Genomic DNA, 19,095 nt, shown 5'->3' with positions numbered 1-19,095 from the left:
GGTTCAAAGTTACTAATTGTATTATCTTTCATAGGTCTGTCATAAATCATACGTGGTTTTCCTGTGCAACCAGTAAGGGGGACGTCGAGGTAAGACATTTGATTCTAATTTTATTCATTTTTAGGAAAAACGATTTTTCTAGACTTATTGATAATAATTATATTTTCATGCAGGTACTGAAATTCCGGTGGAAATCCATTCTACACCATGTGTGTAATGAGCATGAGTGGACAGATGATGACAGAGGACAGCATCGGTGTGACCATGCTTTTCTAACAGCACAGGAGCAAAAGATGCACATGTGGATGAAGAAGCATTCTGTGGCATTTCAAGACCTGTCATCGCTGGTCCTTGACAAAAGGCTTCTGAGAGACATGGAAAAGATGGCCCTGTTCAAACAGAGAAGCTGCGCTTGTACACTTGATTGTTTTTCCAAATCCTAATGATCATGTTTTAATTTGTTATATCCCTTCTTTCTTTCTCTTCATATAATTGCACACAGGGCCGCTGGAAGTCTTTCACAGCGCACTTTTGAAATACCTCCCCAATGTTAGTTCCTGCACTACAATGGTACCACACTGCCCATAGCTGTACATATCTTATCTATATGGTTCTTGCTGAATATGAATATTTATTGTGTTTTTCTTATAATATATTCTGTTTATACACTGCATAAATCAATATTATTTATTCTACTATTAGTAGCAATGCTGACATCGCGGGCACGCGGGTCGAAATTCTTAGGCAGAAAATCTGCTTCCGCCCGCGCAAGACTTTACAATGCGTCTCATGCAATATCCAGTTCTCGTCACAAGGTTGTAGTATGTTTTCACTAAATACGACAATAAATACGTCAAGTCCAACCACCGGAAGCGTTTGATATTTTGAGTTTTCAACTCGGAGGTGTTTTTAGTTTACAGCAACGGTTTAAAAATGTGTGTCACTTTCAACCGGTCGGTGTGCTTCCACTAAACTCTGGACACTAATGAAACGTAGATGGACCACAATATATATATTTTATCTTGGTGCTGAAACATGGTAATCTAAATCTATGGAGGAGATTGTATTTAAATAAATTGCGGAAATTTGGATATAACGTCTCTTGTAATAGACTGTTGAACGTCCTGTCAGAACGTCCACTGCAGGCATCCTTCTAAAAATAATGGTTACCATGGGTCCGATGCCCATTCCAACTAAAGTCTGATGCCCATTCTGACTAAAACAGTAAATGTTTATAATTTAATTTGAGAGTACTAACAAATTGTACCTTCTATTAAAATTTCATGAAAATATCTGATAAAATAAGAAAGTTATTAGCAAAAACATGTGAATAAGCAGCATTTTGGTCACACACATTCCATAGACATCAATATATAACTTTTTCCTCTGATTTCTAATATTAAAAATATCATAACTTTCTCAATCCTCAACGGATTTTTACAATCCTGGTATCTTTGTAAATGGGAATGTCTGCTCTGTCAAGCTTTGGGGTTTTTGAAATTTTTGTCATCATACCTCCTATTGTAAGGATTGTCATTGTCATGTGTTTAGTCTTCATCGTGTATAGTGTTTTCACCTGTGTGTAATCATCACCTCATTAACCTGATTGTCATATCTTCATCCTAATCTGTGACCGAATAACCGACCACAAAGTTTATGTTAGCGTGTTTTCGTCTAGTGTTTTATTTTGTTTACGCCTTACAGCATGTTTTGTTTTTTCATTTTGGGCATTACTACACCACTTCCAGAGACCAGAGAACCACCCTCTACCATAGACCTTGTGACCACCACGGGCAGGGAGCCCGGCAGTGCGATCGGAGAGCCAGTGGAATCTGCTACTGAGCCCAGCTTCGTCAACCTGGAAACTTTCCCCGACCAGGTGTGTGAGCCGAGGTCTACGTGTATCGACAGAGTCAGTGTGGGCATCGAGGAGATCTCCGCCTAAATTCTCACTGCTGAGGGTGAGCATTCACTGGTTCCTGGACATAAGACTGTGTTGTTGGACTGTGACATGAGCGATTTCCCCTTCCTATTATCCCTGCTGGTTCCGTCCTGCTCCTTCTTTGATGCATCGGTTCCGTCCAATTTTTATCGCCTGTCCCGCCCGGCCTCCCTCCTCCTCCCTTTCCACTATCGTCGTCCAGTTCAGCAGCCATGTACCATCTGGCACAGAGACTCCCCTCAGCTCACCCTCAGCACGTCAGCAGCGCTGGTTCGTGTAAGCCGAGGTCCGCCTCTCTGCCAGCTGTCTTAGGGGAGTTCTCCTGTTCTCCTCCTCCTCCATCCCTCGAGACCCAGAGGTCATCTCGGCCCATCGGACCAGCGGCCTCACCTCAGGTCTCTCATCCCTCACTTTCGTCAAGTCTCGCCCCTCCATAGGCTCCACCAGGCTCCCTCACCCACTTGGCTCCGCACTGGCCACTCGTCGTCCCGCCCTCGCCTAAGTTTTTACCTCGCTCCCCATGTATCACTCCATACATCCTGTCAGCTCGCTTGGGCTCCTCCTGTCTCCCGACGTCACCTGGGTGTTCGGTTGCTCTGGCTCCACCACGGAGGTCCGGGGTCTCTTCTCCACCATCGGTCAGGAGACCCATCAGCTCCGCCCTGTCCCTCCGGATCCTCGGTTTCCCCGGGCTCTCGGTCCGTGCGGCTCCGCCCTGGATCCCTCCCAGTTGGTTTCTCCCATGGTCATCTCTGGTCTCTGGGACCTACACCTGACTCCTCCCTGTCGTCAGTTGTTTGGACTTTGTTATTTGTCCCCTCCCTCCCACCTCTTCTATGTTTTTGTTACGGCTCGAGTCGCGCCTTGGAGGGGAGGGGAGTACTGTAAGGATTGTCATTGTCATGTGTTTAGTCTTCATCGTGTATAGTGTTTTCACCTGTGTGTAATCATCACCTCATTAACCTGATTGTCTCCACCTGTAGTCCTGTGTATAAATTCCCCTCTTGAGTTTCAGTCTTGGTCGGTGTTTGTCTATTGTGTATGCACATTCCTGTTATGTTCCTGAGGTTATATTAAAGTTATGTCATTTTGTAGTCCGTCTTTCGTATCTTCATCCTAATCTGTGACAACTATTAGGTTACTGCTACTACATCACACATATCTGGACATGTTGTTCATACATGCTTCATATTATAAATCCATAGTTATTCTGCTCTTACAAGGTAACAGCTAATAAACTGCACACATTTATATTTTGTTTATATTACTCTAACCACCTTCTGTAAACAAACAGCACTACTGTCTACACTGCACTATATTTTTTGCAGTTCTGGTTGGACGCAAATTTCACTGTTTTTTTTTTGTACTTGTAATCTGCATAATGACTTTTGAATCTAATCTAATAACCTACCCTTTACAGGAGAAGCACGGTTCAACCAAATGTTCTGCAAGAAATCCAAGCAGTGGGTCTTGAAGAAAAGCTTCATACCACACACCACACAGTTTGTAGACGAACTAATCCAGAAGGCCATTGACAAAAGACTCAATCCAAACATTGTGTTCAAAGTGCCAACGTCCTCACTTGCCCTGCCACAGCCTGCGCTGCCACCCAACATTGCACCAGTGCCTAAACCATCAAAGGAGGCTGCCACAACTTCTTTCAAAAGTCACTTCTGAGACTGACACTTTCTAATAATAATAATAATCACCTCTTCCCTGAGTCCTATTGCTGTGTCTAATCAGATTCTGCCACCACTCTTTATATTTATATTATTATATACTGTGTGTGTATATATACACAATGTTTTTGTATATATTTTTTGCTTTGTTTTTATTTTGTGCAGGACATTTTTAGATGTAAATTATGTCATTGTTTATTTTAATGTGTTCTTTTCACTGGTGACACAATATTTTTCCTTTGTGAATAATAAAAAATAAATTTCTTCATCTAACCCTGTCTTTTGTACACCAAATTTATACATTATAGACTTGTAGAGGCGCAATGATTACTGTTAATGTGATTTAGCTGTCATTACTTTACATATTCATTTGGGTTAAAAATAAAGCCAAATATTATGTTTGTTACACAATTTAGACTTAAACTTTTTTTTAAAATGCAAGAATGCTTTCCTCAAATTGCAGTCACTCTAATGTACCAGCAATAAGGACTATAACACGAACCACAATCAATGTGAGTTTTAACTTTTTATTAAAAAACATAATTCACACTCATAGCTCATCCAGAGCCTCATCTGTTTATTCATAGTCGCTATAATGTCCGTGAGGAGCTGGATATCTACGTCTGATGTCCTGGACAACGAACACAGGCAGGTAAAACAAGTCAATGTCCTTTCCCCAATCTTTAGCCTTGCAAAACTCATTCCAAGAAATGACGATAGGATGTAAGTCGATTGTCTAAAAACAGCAAGCGCGACGTTAGCAATGCAAGCTATTTTCACATACAATAGCCTAACATAGGTGTAAATATAACAACCATAGCTCAGCTGACGGACGTGAAAAACAAAATACTCACTTTATACCCATGCCTCCGTTTCTCCTTGCGGGGTTCAAGAAGAAAATTCCATCGCTGAAATTCGCGACAGCAATATGATTCTCTTTCGGTGTCCATAGGCGCACTGCGAGAGCGCTCACACCACCAGACCGGCCCCACCTCAGCTACAGCAGCCGCGGTGGCAGCCTCTTGTTCCTTGATCATCCGTAACTGTTCCGCGTAGTATTACGGCTCGTACAGGTACCACGACCATCAGATCCGAGCAACAGCGAGGCGCACAGCGAGAGCACGTAAAACCACCAGACCAGCCCCACCTCGGCTACAGCATCCTTGGTGGCAGCCTCTTGTTCCTTGATCATCCGTTCTGCTCCTCGTTGTATTGCGGCTCGTACAGGTAACCACGACCATCAGATTCGAGCAACAGGTCATCCTGAGCAACAAAATCCCCTTCTGCCATCCGTTTTTAAAACTACACTCTGCCGTCGTGGTTTGTTTACTCTGCTTTCTCCACAAAGCAAGATCCAGGCTAGCTTAGCTTAGCGAAGATTAAAGATGGCTGACTCTCGTTTTGATTCAGGCTTTTCCGAATGGACTCGCAGTCCAACCCCTATGGGCGGGGAGAAAACATGCGGAAGTAGCTCCTAATACTGGCTGTAGTCTTTGCCTCTGGCCAAAATCTCCTTTGGACTTTTTTGCACAACCAGAATACAGATATCTCTCCTCTCACGGGGACATGAGGTAGGGAAACACGGTCATTCAGAAATACTGCCAGGTTTCTACTGATACAAAGCTGAATGCTAAATTGGTGAAGTATTCCTTTAATTCAAGTTCTAAAGGCTGTCAATGGATTTCTATAGTAATACACTAAACTGTTAAACATCTGAATTCTTCCCGAAACACAAATGCTGTTCACTTTATAACAATGTATAGCTGTCTTCATTTACAATCTCTCCATGTAAAACACTAAACATTTCAGTAGCACCTCAATGCAGTACAGAAGATCCAAGGGGTGGAGTTGGATTTCCTCCCACTGCATTCTGATTGGTCGACAGATTCCCCACACATCATACTTTTTACTTGTGTTGTTGGTTTATCGTTTCTGCATCGAGTCGTAACTAGTTATTCTTTTGAGTAAAACAAACAAATATCATTTAATAAAGTTTTTAATAGTTACAAACACTGTAGTTTGTACATTGCGGTAAGTTGTAACTGTAATTACGTATAGTGATGGGCAATAGCCACGTATTTTATTATGTTTTGGAGAAATTTGGAGAAACGTTTAATTATAATCCAAAACAAAAAAGATTAATTACAAATTCGGACATTTCACCTTCCCTGAAAAGCCTGTGGTTCCTTGTTACATGCAAGAATAAATATCTTAAAAATAACTGTATTCTTTGATTGGTTGATTTTTTACCCCTCTCAGTAGTCCACATGCACTTTGATTTCAAGTACTTAAGTATATTAATAAATAGGCACTTATACTTTTGAGCAATACTAAATCAAGTTTAAATTTAGGTAAAAAATATGTGTGCTTTTCTCACTACTGCTTATGACACTGTATGTGACTAAATTAGCAGCACTAATAATACTTATTAATTACTTCACAAGAGCATCTGACTTCATTTAAATAGCATAAGAGCATCTCACTTACATAAATGCATGCAAAATGTATTACCAACGCAATTAAATTGGGAAAAAAATGTGGTAACACTTTACTTGAAGAGGTGTTCATAAGACTGATACAACACCTTGATAATCATGAAATGACAAGTGTCATGAACATGTAGGAGATTTTATGACAACTGTCATTAAGTGTCATTTGTTCAACTATGTCATTTTTAATGCAAATATGACATTGTTTTAGATGTCTTTGTTATGACAACTTGACATAAACCAATATATCATAACTTGTCATGACAATACCAAGACAACAAAACTGACCACTTTTTACCAGTGATTTAATTACATTTTGATGACAAATTTAATTTATTTGTTAATACTCTGTCAAATAGTTTTATAACAACATCATGTATATTCTTCAGTTTATATCGTTTTTTTAGTTTCCTTCAGGTTTATTAATAATAATAATACATTAAAATTAGGGGTGTAACGATTCGTTTTAACAACGATTCGATTCGTATCACGATTCGTGGTTGTCAGTACGATTCAATGACAACATTGGTTCGTTTAGAACGATACGATCCGAAACGATTCAGTGGCTTGAAACCGATTCAGTAGCTTTTTAGCCAAAAATTCAACCAGTGTGACTGAAATAAATACATGGATACTGGACAGTGCAGATGAAGTTTCCTAGATTGTTTCTTGTTAAGGTATCAATTAATTATGGATATAAACAAACAAACAAGCAAACAACAATTAATGGAATGTGCATTCACATTTTATTTGACTAAAGTGCAACCAACAATTTAGGTTGAATTAACATTTTCAGTACAGTAAGTGCACCAACCAACCAACATTTCAACTGTAGGTTTAACTGCTACTTCTGCTTTTGTTTTTCAACATAAAAATATTACAATATTAATAGTATTATTCATATATAAAATATAAAGTATAAAATTAACTATTAATTCAACCAGAAGAGATGTTTGTTTGGTATTTAATACCAAAAATAAAGTGCAACAAACATCTCTTCAGATTGAATTAATAGTAGGTTTACCTGCTACGTTTGCTGTTGTTTTTCAACATACAAAATAATACAAATACAGTATTATTATCAAAAATAAAGTGCAACCAACCTTTCCTGAAGTTGTATTAATAGTAGGTTTACCTGCTACCTTTGCTGTTGTTTTTCAACATAAAAATAATACAAATACAGTATTAATATCAAAAGTAAAGTGCAACCAACATTTATTAAGGTTGAATGAGCAGTGGCTGAACTTGCTACTACTCTCATTTTAATAAACAAACAGCAGTGCACTAATATGTAACAATAGGTCAAGTGTAACAAACTACTCTTCAATGACCTTACAGATTTTTTTTCAAAAATATCAACTGATCAACATGATCTGGCCGCAGAACACTTCTCTGTGCGTTCACTATGTCGCCAGCAGTACTAAAAACTCGCTCTGCTGGCACACTGGTGCCTGGAATGCACAGGTACCGTTTAGCAAGGATTGAAAGTACAGGTAGCTCGTTCTCCTGAGATTTCCACCAATTCATGGCATTTTCAGTCAAAGGCAATGCATCTTTTGCTCGGTACCTCATAACCTCTGCTCTGGCTGTCTCGCTTGTGGATTTTCTTTCTCTTTGGGTAAAGGAATCACCAAACAGTGCATCTAAGGCTTTCTTCTTACAAGGAGGTGACTCATTTGGAGCTACAATATAAGAAATGTGTTTCAAAATATAGTCATGCTTCTCATTAATACAAAACAACAACAACAATCATTTTTGTGTATCACATGAAACACACCTGTGGTCTCTTCATCGAATCCTGACAGCTTTGTGCTTGAGCCTCCCTCGTCTTCCTCCTGATTTCCCATTGCTTGCATCTATTGATGTAAGAATGTGTGAACTGTTCAAATTTCTGCTCTGTGAGACTACACACAGAAATTTAGAGGAAGATAAAGAACAGATGAGATTTAAGAGAGGACAAATTAAAGGGGAGAAGAGAAAGGAGCAGAGGAAAGAGGAGAGAAGAGTTACTTGGTGGGACGCTTCTGCCTCAAAAATCAGTTTTGCGTAGACCTGTTCTCTGTCCTCTTTGTCCAGGTAGGGCAGTTCTTTAAATCGCGGGTCCAACGCTGATGCTGTTTAAAGAACAAGAATATTGCATTCTTTGCATTATTAAATTAAGTTGACATGACATTGTAAGTGATGACCACCTCCTCATACACAAAATCAGAAGAGTAAACTATAATATGTTTAAAAAAATGTGGCACAATGATGATGTAAAGCCACCATAAACTAAGAATTTTATTGCAGATATCTTGTTTACTTTTCCATATGAAAAAACAACTCAAATTCAAACTTTTTTTAATTTTACAAAATAATACAGTCTAATAACCTAAAATATTAACCAAGTAGATTTTAATTAAGGCTACAAATTAATTACCTATGTTGAGAGCATCTTGGGTGCCTTTGTAGCGTTTGGAGAGGTCATTGGTCATCACCATCTTAATCTCTGCAACCAGGGTTGAGTCGTTTTCGCATGGCTGTAGGTGTTTCAGAAGTTTTGCTTGAAGAGGAGCAATTACAGAGAGAGTTGGCTGGTCTTCCTCACACATTAGAGTTGTTGCAATTTTGACAGGACCCATCAACTGAACAATGTCATCCATGTTGGCAATATCACTCTCACTCAGCGTGCATACATCTTTGACCCCTTTTCGCAGATCCTTGGACATCAGAGTTGCCATTATAGCTGGCTGCTGTTCCAAAAAACGTTCAAGCATTTCGAATGAACTGTTCCATCTGGTGATTATGTCTTGGATTAGTTTGTGTTTTGGTAAATCCATCAGAGTTTGTTTTTCCTGTAGGACGTGACATGCAATCGGGCTGCGGTGAAAATAGCCAACAATTTTTCGCACTTTCCCCAACAACCTGGAAGCACGGTCCACCCCCAAACCCTTCTGTGAGGCAAGGTTGAGCGTATGTGCGAAGCAGGTAATGTGTGGACTGAACTGGGCTTCTGCGCCGGCCACAATCATGTTCTTGGCGTTATCTGTTACAATCGCAGGATTCTTGTCGGAGATTTTCTACTCAATGCAGGCTTCACGCAGTAACGCGCCAATATTTTTCCCAGTATGGGCTTCATTTAAAACTCTGGTTTGCAAAACAAAGGTTTTCATTTTCCAATCCGGATCAATGTGATGAGAGGTAATTGTCACATACCCTTGATTTGAACATGACGTCCAGCCATCCGTTGTTATCGCTACTCGTTCAGCTTGAGAGAGCGACAGCTTCACATCATTCTTAGTACTTTCGTACAATGCAGGAATAACCGTTTCTGAGAAGTGTGGTCGGCTTGGTATCGTGTACCTTGGCTCCAATGTTTTAATCATTTCACGGAACCCCGGGTTTTCAACCACACTGTAGGGTCGCATATCTTTGCAGATAAACTTGGCAATTGTTGCCGTGATATTTTTTGCCCGAGCCGAGTTTTGGCCTAGTCTCTGACTAAACATGCAGGCAAGGCCCGAGGCTTCTGTGACTTTACTGTTACCTTGCGGTGATGCTGCAGCGGGAACGCTGGAAGAGGTGCCTGGACGATCGGTGTTGTGTGCAATCCCGTGGCGCCTTAGTAGGTGGTTGGAGAGATTTGTGGTGTCGCCGCTGTACTTTACTTGACCTTTACATATCCGACAAACAGCGAGTGACTTATTTGGAACATCGCCATCTTTGCAAAAGCCAAAGTGTTTCCAGACACTGGACCGCAATGGTGGCTTGATAATTTCTCGCTCGTGTGCTTCTCCTCCGCCATCCGCCATGCTGTTTTGTTGTCTTTGCGCTGCTAGCGCGCGGCGATGACGTCACAGATAGGCAGACTCAATCGAGTAACGTTTAACGCCATTATCATTTAAATTGCTAAGAAAAAACATCCATAATATAGAGTCTGGCGTGTTTAAATTCAATGCGTCATTTCTTAGTATCGATTCAATCGATTGATTACGTTTAAAACGATGTTTGATCGATATATGTCGTCTGAAAAGCCAACTTGCCGAGCATAGATCGATGTAGTTGGATCATAGGAATATAAATCGATACATCGATGTAACAGATGAATCGTTACACCCCTAATTAAAATGCATAAAATTACATTTTATTGCATTTAGAGACCGATTCACCTAAAATGAAATGAAACCAGTACAATAATGGGTTTAGCCATGCAGGGTTTGGTCTATATCACTGGAAAACAGTTATTTAAATTAATTAATTAATTAAATGTTTTGTCCATTTTCTTCTATGTCAGAAAATTTCGGAACCCTCTGTGTGAGGAAGATCAAGTTCTGTTAGTTGTCAGTTGTTTATGTTTTGTGCACATATATAAAGTTAAGTATAATCTTTTGACGTGTCTGTTGAATTTTGGTAAGGTATTTAAAATTAGTTAACATTGAATTAACACTTAATGATATTTTAATGACAGTTTAATGTAATGTTAACCCATAAAGCTTGGTAAATTCTTAACATTGATAATAACTTGTTTATGACAGATTTATGACATAACATAGCAGAATAATTTTTTTTTGTTTTTTTGTCAAGTTGTCATAACAAAGATTTTTCAAACAATGTCATATTTGCATAAAAAATGACATAATTGAACAAATGACACTTAGGGCCCTATTTTAACGATCTGAAATGCAAGTGCAAAGCGCAAGTGACTTTGTGGGCAGATCTTGGGCGCTGTTGCTATTTTCCCGGCGGTAGAAGTAACTCTTGCGCCAGGCACAAATCAATAAGGGGCTGGTCTGAAGTAGGTTTATTATTCATAGGTGTGGTTTGGGCGTAACGTCAAATAAACCAATCAGAACGTCATCCAACATTCCCTTTAAACGCAAGTGCGCAAGCTCCATGGCGGGTAGCTATTATTCTGATGGATTTACCAGGCGGACGCCAGGAGCGGTTCACAGCCGAGGAGACCCACGTTCTTGTAAGAGCAGTCAAAGACAGAGAAGTTGTTTTGTATGGGGATAGGAGAAACCCACCCAAATCAGCGTCGGTTAAACAGGCGTGAGAGGAAATAGCCGCAATTGTCTCATCAGCTGGCATTCCCAGGACGTTGCGCCGCAAGCGCTACAAAGATGTCAGGAGACGGGGGAATCCCAAGCTTGCCAGCATGAATCGGGCATGCCATGTAACGGGAGGTGGATCTGCCTCTACACAGGACCTGACGCCAGATGAGGACATCGCTGCGTCCACCCTCACCGCTGAAAGCAAAGAAACGCAACGTCCAACCCCAAAGTACACTTACAGATCAAGTTTACATACATTAAGGTTTCTTATTAAAACATTTTAATTATAATTTACATAAAATAAACGTAATACAGCCACACAACAAACTTATGAAAATATTTTAATCGTTATTTGCATTAGAATTTTTTAATGTAGCCACACAATAAATAAAAACTATCACCACAATGCTCACCACTATGATTTCCCTTATCTCATGTGTTAATATTTTTTATTGTTACAATTTATGATTTGCAAAAATAACTGTTGCATCTGTGTAGATTAGATAAGCAAAGTGTGTGCGCGTTGTGCACGCTATACATTATGGTCAAGCATGCGCCCTTAAAATAGCATAATGAACCACGCGCAACGCACCACTGACTTTAGACTAGTTTTTTTTTTTTGGTCAGTGGCGCAATTGTTTTTTGAAACTGCAAAATAGCATCAGGGATGGTTTGTGCCAGAACACGCCTCCTTTTTTGCGCTGAACCGCCCAGGGAGCGCAAGTTCATTACCTAGTTTGCCGACATGCGTCTGTGGAGGAAAAACCCCGCTGTGCGCCGGTGCAAAATACGAATGATACATACGAATGAGTCAATTGTGCTGGGTGCAATATAGCGCCCTTAATGACAGTTGTCATAAAATATCCTTTATGTTCATGACACCTGCCATGTCATGATTATGAAGGTGTCATGTTAGTCTTAAAAACACCCCTTCAAGTAAAGTATTACAAAAAATTGTATTAACACACAAGGTAAAACAGACATTTTGAAGGAAAAAGATAAGGAAAACTACATTGAGAGTAAGTAGGCATGGGCCGGTTACCGTTTTCACGGTATACCGACTTTTTATACAGTTAAGGTTTCAAAACCACTAAAATGTTCTGTGATACCGTCTTCAAGGTATGAGCTGTGTTAATACAAAATTCATTACCCCTTACACTCTGAGGCTATTTTGGGGATTTTCGCCTGGATTTGGCCTACCCAATTTCAAAAGCTTCTCATACCCACAAGCAGAGGTGCACATACAAAAGTTTGGTATTATTTTACAGGAAACCCTTTGGCAATACATAAAACACTGTTAAAAGTGCTCAACATGGTTGTATGTGTTGTCAGTCCTCTAATAAATACAAAAATAAATAGGCGCTTTTTTATGTTTTTTTTCTAAAGTTTGAATTTAAAAGTGTATAACTCTGGCCCTGAGTGGGAACGAAACCTGCAGACAGTTTGTTTGATTCCAGCAATTGCCAGCTTACAGAGGAAAAAGGAATTTTTTCTCTATCATAATAAATGCAAAAGTTATTTTACTCCAACTGATGGGAGGAATAATACGCTTATGGTGTACAATTTCTGCCAAAAAACATTTGAAGTGCTACCATAACCACATACGGTGGAATAATGCAATATCTTTATATCATTTTAAAGAAAACCCTTTGAAGTTACATAAAAAGTTGCTGTTTGTGACAAATATTGTTATTTGTGTGGTTTTTCATATGATAAAACACCAAATTTTCTTTTTTTATGTTTTAAATACTGTCTCTGATAGTGTATAACTCTGGTTCTGGGTGCTCTAGCAGACTGCAGACAGTTCTGGTTGTTAACAGCAGCAGACAGTAAACAGCCAAAAAAAGAATGAACTCTTTAGCATGTCGCATTCAAAAGTTATTCTCATTTTACTGAAGTGTGCGAAAATAAATTTTTCATATAAATATAAATTTTTTGTTTTGCACATATAATAAATAGCAAGGGATTAATTATGCACACAACCAAAGAAAATGCTGTGAATGGACTCATTTTTTAGAGTAGGACCTAAGAGAAAAGATGGTGTATCATTTGTGGCTATCTGTGCTATCTGAGGCAGTCCACACTCAAGTTTCCCATATGTTTACAAAAGACGATTTTTTTACATCATTATTCATTCGACGATTGTTGGATATGTGATAAAAATAGGACAAAAATAACACTGCAGCCTTATTCCTGAGAGTAAGAGCTTTCATTTGATATAAGACTTGCCCATACTTGAAAAATATGAAATATGTGAATATTAAATTATATTAAAAAAATGGGGGGGGGTTGATAGTGTAAATTAAGTGTAACTAACTTTCTTACTGTAAAACATATCTCAAAGTGATGCATATCTGCAGAAAGTAGAGAGTCTAAGCTTTCAAACAGTATCTCATATTTGGTACTGGGTCCATGACAGACCATTCAAAATTAAAGGAATATTTTATATTAAGTCAAAATAAGATAATTGTGGACCCGGTACAGGGTCCACAGAGTCAAACAAGTTAATTCATTAAATTGTGTGATTGATTTGATGTTTAGATTTAATATACATTACAAAAATATTATATTCTTTTAAAGCATATTATAATTTAAAGGCTTTATTTTTACCTGGCATTTGAAAATAACACATTTTTGTGTTGCAATGGCAATACCGCAACACCGTGAAACCTTGGTATTTTTGCTAAAAGTTATCATACCGCCAGAATCTTATACTGGCCCATGCCTAATTGGGAGCAAACGCAGAATTAGACCAACATTACAGGGAAACCACAGGACATTCACAATTAGCTATTCATTCATCCTTTCACACTGGTCAACACAGATTTGGCAGAACTCGCTGCAGAAGCGTGGGTGGGTGTCTTCGCTGATTATTTTGAAAAGTTCCCCCCTTCTTCCTCAACCTATATATCCTGTGGGTTGCCATTGCAGCCAGCCAGGTTCGGTTGTAGCCACTCTCATGCATCTGTAATGACACGTAAGGAGTGGAAACCACTGCAGGGGAAAATTAACACAAAGTTTATTAAATATAAACAGAGAGAGAGTATTGAAAGTCAATGCGGAAGTGACACAGTCCGGTTTTGTTGTGGCCAGGCGGATTAAGACGGGATGAAATCACCGGTTTAATTTTGGAAACATGAAAGACGGGGTGAACCCTCCTGTACGCCAGTGGAAGGCTAAGACGGACTGTTACCGCATTAATGATCTTGGTAACAGAAAACGGGCCAATAAATTTGGGAGCAAGCTTGTTTGAGACGGAACGCATCGGAATATTCTGGGTAGAAAGCCACACTCTTTGACCGACGACGTAACGGGGAGGCTTCGACCGGTGGCGATCGGCCTTGGCCTTCGTGCGCGACCTTGCCTGGAGCAAAGCTCTACGAGCTCTGGTCCAGGTACGGTGACACCTCTGGACTAGTGCGTGTGCGGAGGGGACCGACACCTCGGATTCCGTACTGGCAAAATTAGGTGGTTGGTACCCTAAACTACACTTAAATGGAGACATGCCCATAGATGACACTGGCAGAGAATTGTGTGCGTTCTCCACAATTGAGAGTTGCTGACACCAGGACGAAGGATTCTTGGAAACCAAACATCGTAACACCGTTTCGACATCCTGATTGGCTCGCTCGGTTTGACCATTGCTCTGGGGATGGAACCCGGACGAAAAACTAACAGTCGCTCCTAACAATTTACAAAACTCTCGCCAGAATTTGGACACAAACTGGGGACCCCTGTCAGAAACCACGTCTGTCGGGAGGCCATGTATTCGGAAGACGTGGTCAATGACAGCTACCGCTGTTTCCTTGGCTTATGGCAATTTGGGCAAGGGAATGAAATGAGTCGCCTTGGAGAACCGGTCCACTACGGTTAAAATCACCGTATTACCCCTAGAGGGTGGGAGGGCTTTAATGAAATCTAGCGATATATGAGACCAGGGTCTCGAAGGGACAGACAGCGGTAAGAGTAACCCATCTGGAGGTCGATTGGAAGTCTTACCAGTGGCACAAACCGAAAAAGCCAAGACAAAGTCGTGAACGTCACGAGCCATACCAGGCCACCAAAATCGTTGCTTGACTAGGAATCTAGTTCTACTAACACCTGGGTGAAAAGCAACACTGGAAGAATGGCCCCACTGGAGGACGTCATACCGTAACCTCTTCGGCACAAACAATCGATTCGGTGGGCACCGAGCCGGGGGCGTTACCCCTTCTAAGGCTGTCAAAACCTTCAATTTGACCTCCCATCTGATCGCGGAGATAATGATGGTCTCTGGTAAAATGGGCTCGGGAGTAGCAGTACGATCGGAACGCTCAAAAAGACGGGATAAAGCATTGGGTTTGATGTTTTTGGAACCCGGCCGGTAAGATAATGTAAAATCGAAACGTCCAAAAAAAAGTGCCCACCGAGCCTGCCTGGAGTTAAGTCTTTTGGCGGTTCTAATGTACTCGAGATTCTTATGGTCCGTCCAGACAATGAAAGGTACACCCAACCCTTCAAGCCAGTGACGCCATTCCTCCAGTGCTAGCTTGACCGCCAACAACTCTCGATTGACAATGTCATAATTAACTTCCGCAGGAGATAAACGGTGAGAAAAATACGCGCAAGGATGAACCTTTTCGTCTGAGGATGCGCGCTGGGAAAGTACTGCTCCTACCCCCACCTCTGACGCATCGACCTCCACTATGAATTGACGTGAGCGATCAGGGATAACAAGAATGGGAGCTGAAACGAAGCAGCTATTAAGTTTGGCAAACGCAGCCTCGGCTGCGTCTGACCACCTGAACGTCAAACTAGGGGAAGCCAAGGTGGTCAGAGGTGCGGCTAACTGGCTGAAGTTGCGAATAAAACGCCGGTAAAAATTGGCGAACCCGAGAAATCTCTGCAGGGCCTTGCGAGACTCTGGGGATGGCCAATCTACCACAGAAGAAACAGACTGTGCATGAAAAACGCATTTCTCTGCCTTCACAAAAAGCCCATTCTCTAGCAACCGCAGAAGCACTCGTCATACGTGTTGCAAATGTTCCTGGAGAGACGAAGAAAAAATCAATATGTCATCCAGGTAAACATATATGAACTGATCTACCATGTCTCGCAACACGTCATTAATGAGTGCTTGGAAGACTGCCGGCGAGTTCGTTAGCCCGAAAGGCATGACGCAATACTCAAAATGGCCTCTAGTGGTGTTAAATGCAGTCTTCCATTCATCCCCCTTCCTAATATGGACCAAATGATATCCATTACGTAAGTCCAATTTAGTGAAGACGGACGCTCCCTGCAACCTCTCGAAGGCTGAAGACATCAACGGTAAAGGATACGTATTCTTTACCGTGATGTTGTTCAACCCTCGGTAGTCAATACAAGGTCGCAAAGATCCGTCCTTCTTCCCCACAAAAAAGAACCCCGCCCCTGCTGGAGAAGAGGAAGGACGAATGAACCCCGTTGCCAGAGAATCAGAAATGTATTTCTCCATGGCCTCCATCTCCGGAACGGACAGAGAGTATAACTTGCCCTTAGGCGGAAACGTACCTGGCAATAAGTCTATAGCACAGTCACAGGGACGATGCGGAGGAAGAGAATCAGCCCGAGACTTACTGAACACCTCCTTCAGGTCGTGGTACTCCGCGGGCACGTTAGACAATTCCACTGCTTCCCCCTGAAACACAGACTCAGACACAGATAAACAGGCAGAGACAAGACAGGACTTATGACACTCCTCGCTCCAGCTGGTAACAGAACCCAGTTTCCAGTCTATTTTGGGGTTATGGGAATGGAGCCAAGGATGTCCGAGAACTATAGGGGAGAGAGCAGTGTCAGTAATGAAAAATGAAATAGTCTCAGTGTGGTTGCCAGAGGTGATGAGTGTGATGGGTGCAGTAGTGTGCTTGATGGTGGGAAGCTGATGTCCATTGAGAGCGAAGGGCGCAATCTGGTGGGTGAGTGGAATGAAAGGTAACTGGAGCTTACGTGCAAGTGAGCTGTCGATGAAGTTACCCTCCGCCCCCGAATCCAGAAGTGCGTGACCAGTGTGAGACTTGGTAGTCTTACTACCGGGCTTGGTCTTTTACCGGGCATCGCTGACACTGATGACCCGGCTCACCGCAGTACATACACAATCCAAGGGATCTCCGCCGATTCCTCTCCTCCCGGGGTAACTGAGCTCGATCCACCTGCATGGGCTCCGGATCTGAGAGACCGCCGACGGAGACTTCGCTAGGCAGATGGGAAACCTCGGAATGTGGCTGGGATTTTGCAGATGACTTCCTACGGGCGGCAATGGATAATCGAGCGTCGACCCGGATCGCCAAATCCACCAGTCCATTGAGCGTCGTTGGTAACTCCGCCGTAACGATCTCTCGCTGGATCCGATACGCCAACCCATGCAGGAAATGATCCCACTGCGCCTCTTCGTTCCACCTGCACTCCGCCGCCAGGGTCCGGAACTCGATGGCATAGTCCGAGACCGACCGCTCCTCCTGTCGAAGCTCCGTGAGGAGACGGGCGGCCTTCCTCCCGGCGACGGAGCGATCGGAAACCCTCTTCATCTCCTGGGATAGCAGGGCGAACGAGGAGCAGCAGATGTCCTTATTCTCCCACACCGCCGTCCCCCAGAGGGCAGCCTTGCCGGTCAACAGAGATAGGGTGAAGGCGACCTTAGTTTCCTCAAAACAGAATGACCGGGGCTGTTGGGCAAAATGAAGAGAGCAATGTGACAGAAATGTACGGCAGTAATTGGGCTCACCAGAATACTTCTCCGGGATCGGTAGTCGGGGTTCCGGAAAAGAACTACCCCCTGGAGGTGAAGATGATGCGGGCGGCGTGGGTGGCGCAGTGGGTAGCGTGGTGTGTGGAGATCGCTGGGAGAGCTCGGAAACTTTCGCCACCATTGCATGGACGGCCTTCCGCATATCATCGATTGCTTTGTCCTGATGATCCGTCCTAGCCAACGATCGCTGGAGAAATTCCTCCAACGCGGAAATGGGTTGTTCCCCCGCTGCTTCCATGTTGGCCAGATTCTTCTGTAATGACACGTAAGGAGTGGAAACAACTACAGGGGAAATTTAACACAATGTTTATTAAATATAAACAGAGAGAGAGTATTGAGAGGCAATGCGGAAGTAACACAGTCCGGTGTTGTTGTTGCTGGCATTGGTGGCGAAGACTACGGTGGAAGTTGGTGATGAGAGTATTGAGTACGACGTTGGTGGAGTGGTGAGCAGTGGTGAAATCCAGGCTGAACACGGGAACATCCACACAAAGACGACGACAATAAACATCCAACTGAAACTGTAATCCAAACGACACGAGACAACCAAACAACACGGAGCCGAACACAATGTAAGAATCTGGTAGGGAACAGAAAGTCATGTGAGTATTTATGGAGGAGATGTAATGATGAACAGCTGGAGCGAGACAATCAACACACAGGTGAACTGAATCGCTCTAACGAGCACATGGCAGAGGTAAGTGACAAACAAACACACACACACGACACGGAGGAAACAGTGGATCTCCTACCGTGACACCATGCTTCACTGTCTTCACTGTGTACTGTGGCTTGAATTCAGAGTTTGGGGGTCATCTCACAAACTGCCTGTGGCCCTTGGACCCAAAAATAACAATTTTACTCTCATCAGTCCACAAAATGTTCCTCCATTTCTCTTTAGGCCAGTTGATGTGTTCTTTGGCAAATTGTAACCTCATGCCTTTTTTTTAACAGAGGGACTTCGCGGGGGATTCTTGAAAATAGATTAGCTTCACACAGACGTCTTCTAACTGTCACAGTACTTACAGGTAACTCCAGACTGTCTTTGATCATCCTGGAGGTGATCATTGGCTGAGCCTTTGCCATTCTGGTTATTCTTCTATCCATTTTGATGGTTGTCTTCCGTTTTCTTCCACGTCTCTCTGGTTTTGCTCTCCATTTTAAGGCATTGGAGATCATTTTAGCT

General features: G+C 42.0%; 2 protein-coding genes across 3 annotated transcripts in view; one reads left to right on the top strand and one right to left on the bottom strand.

Moving 5' to 3' along the window:
- Positions 1-3,898, top strand: part of LOC129426525 (ADP-ribosyl cyclase/cyclic ADP-ribose hydrolase 1) — an 84,407-nt gene extending 80,509 nt beyond the window's left edge. Inside the window, exons 8-9 of one of the 2 annotated variants that reach the window (XM_073863930.1) lie at positions 35-89; positions 3,363-3,898. The gene's annotated coding sequence lies outside the window, so the exon portion shown is untranslated. Of the gene's footprint in view, positions 1-34; positions 90-173 lie in introns of both variants that reach the window. The other variant, XM_073863929.1, reaches the window with a different exon arrangement.
- A 2,455-nt stretch (positions 3,899-6,353) lies between these two features.
- LOC129447653 (E3 SUMO-protein ligase ZBED1-like) lies at positions 6,354-10,587 on the bottom strand. Its single transcript, XM_055209402.2, has 4 exons — positions 8,530-10,587; positions 8,121-8,224; positions 7,888-7,966; positions 6,354-7,792 (listed from the first exon to the last, which is right to left on the bottom strand). The coding sequence occupies exons 1-4, from the start codon at positions 9,119-9,121 to the stop codon at positions 7,443-7,445; spliced, it is 1,125 nt and encodes a 374-aa protein (XP_055065377.2). The 5' UTR covers positions 9,122-10,587; the 3' UTR covers positions 6,354-7,442.
- Between the last annotated feature and the right edge of the window lie 8,508 nt (positions 10,588-19,095).

The sequence above is a fragment of the Misgurnus anguillicaudatus genome, chromosome 25 (assembly GCF_027580225.2).
Source record: "Misgurnus anguillicaudatus chromosome 25, ASM2758022v2, whole genome shotgun sequence".
Taxonomy (NCBI): Eukaryota; Metazoa; Chordata; class Actinopteri; order Cypriniformes; family Cobitidae; genus Misgurnus; species Misgurnus anguillicaudatus.
The sequence above is the reverse complement of the archived record's forward strand: the minus strand, read 5'-3'. Positions and strand labels throughout refer to the sequence as shown.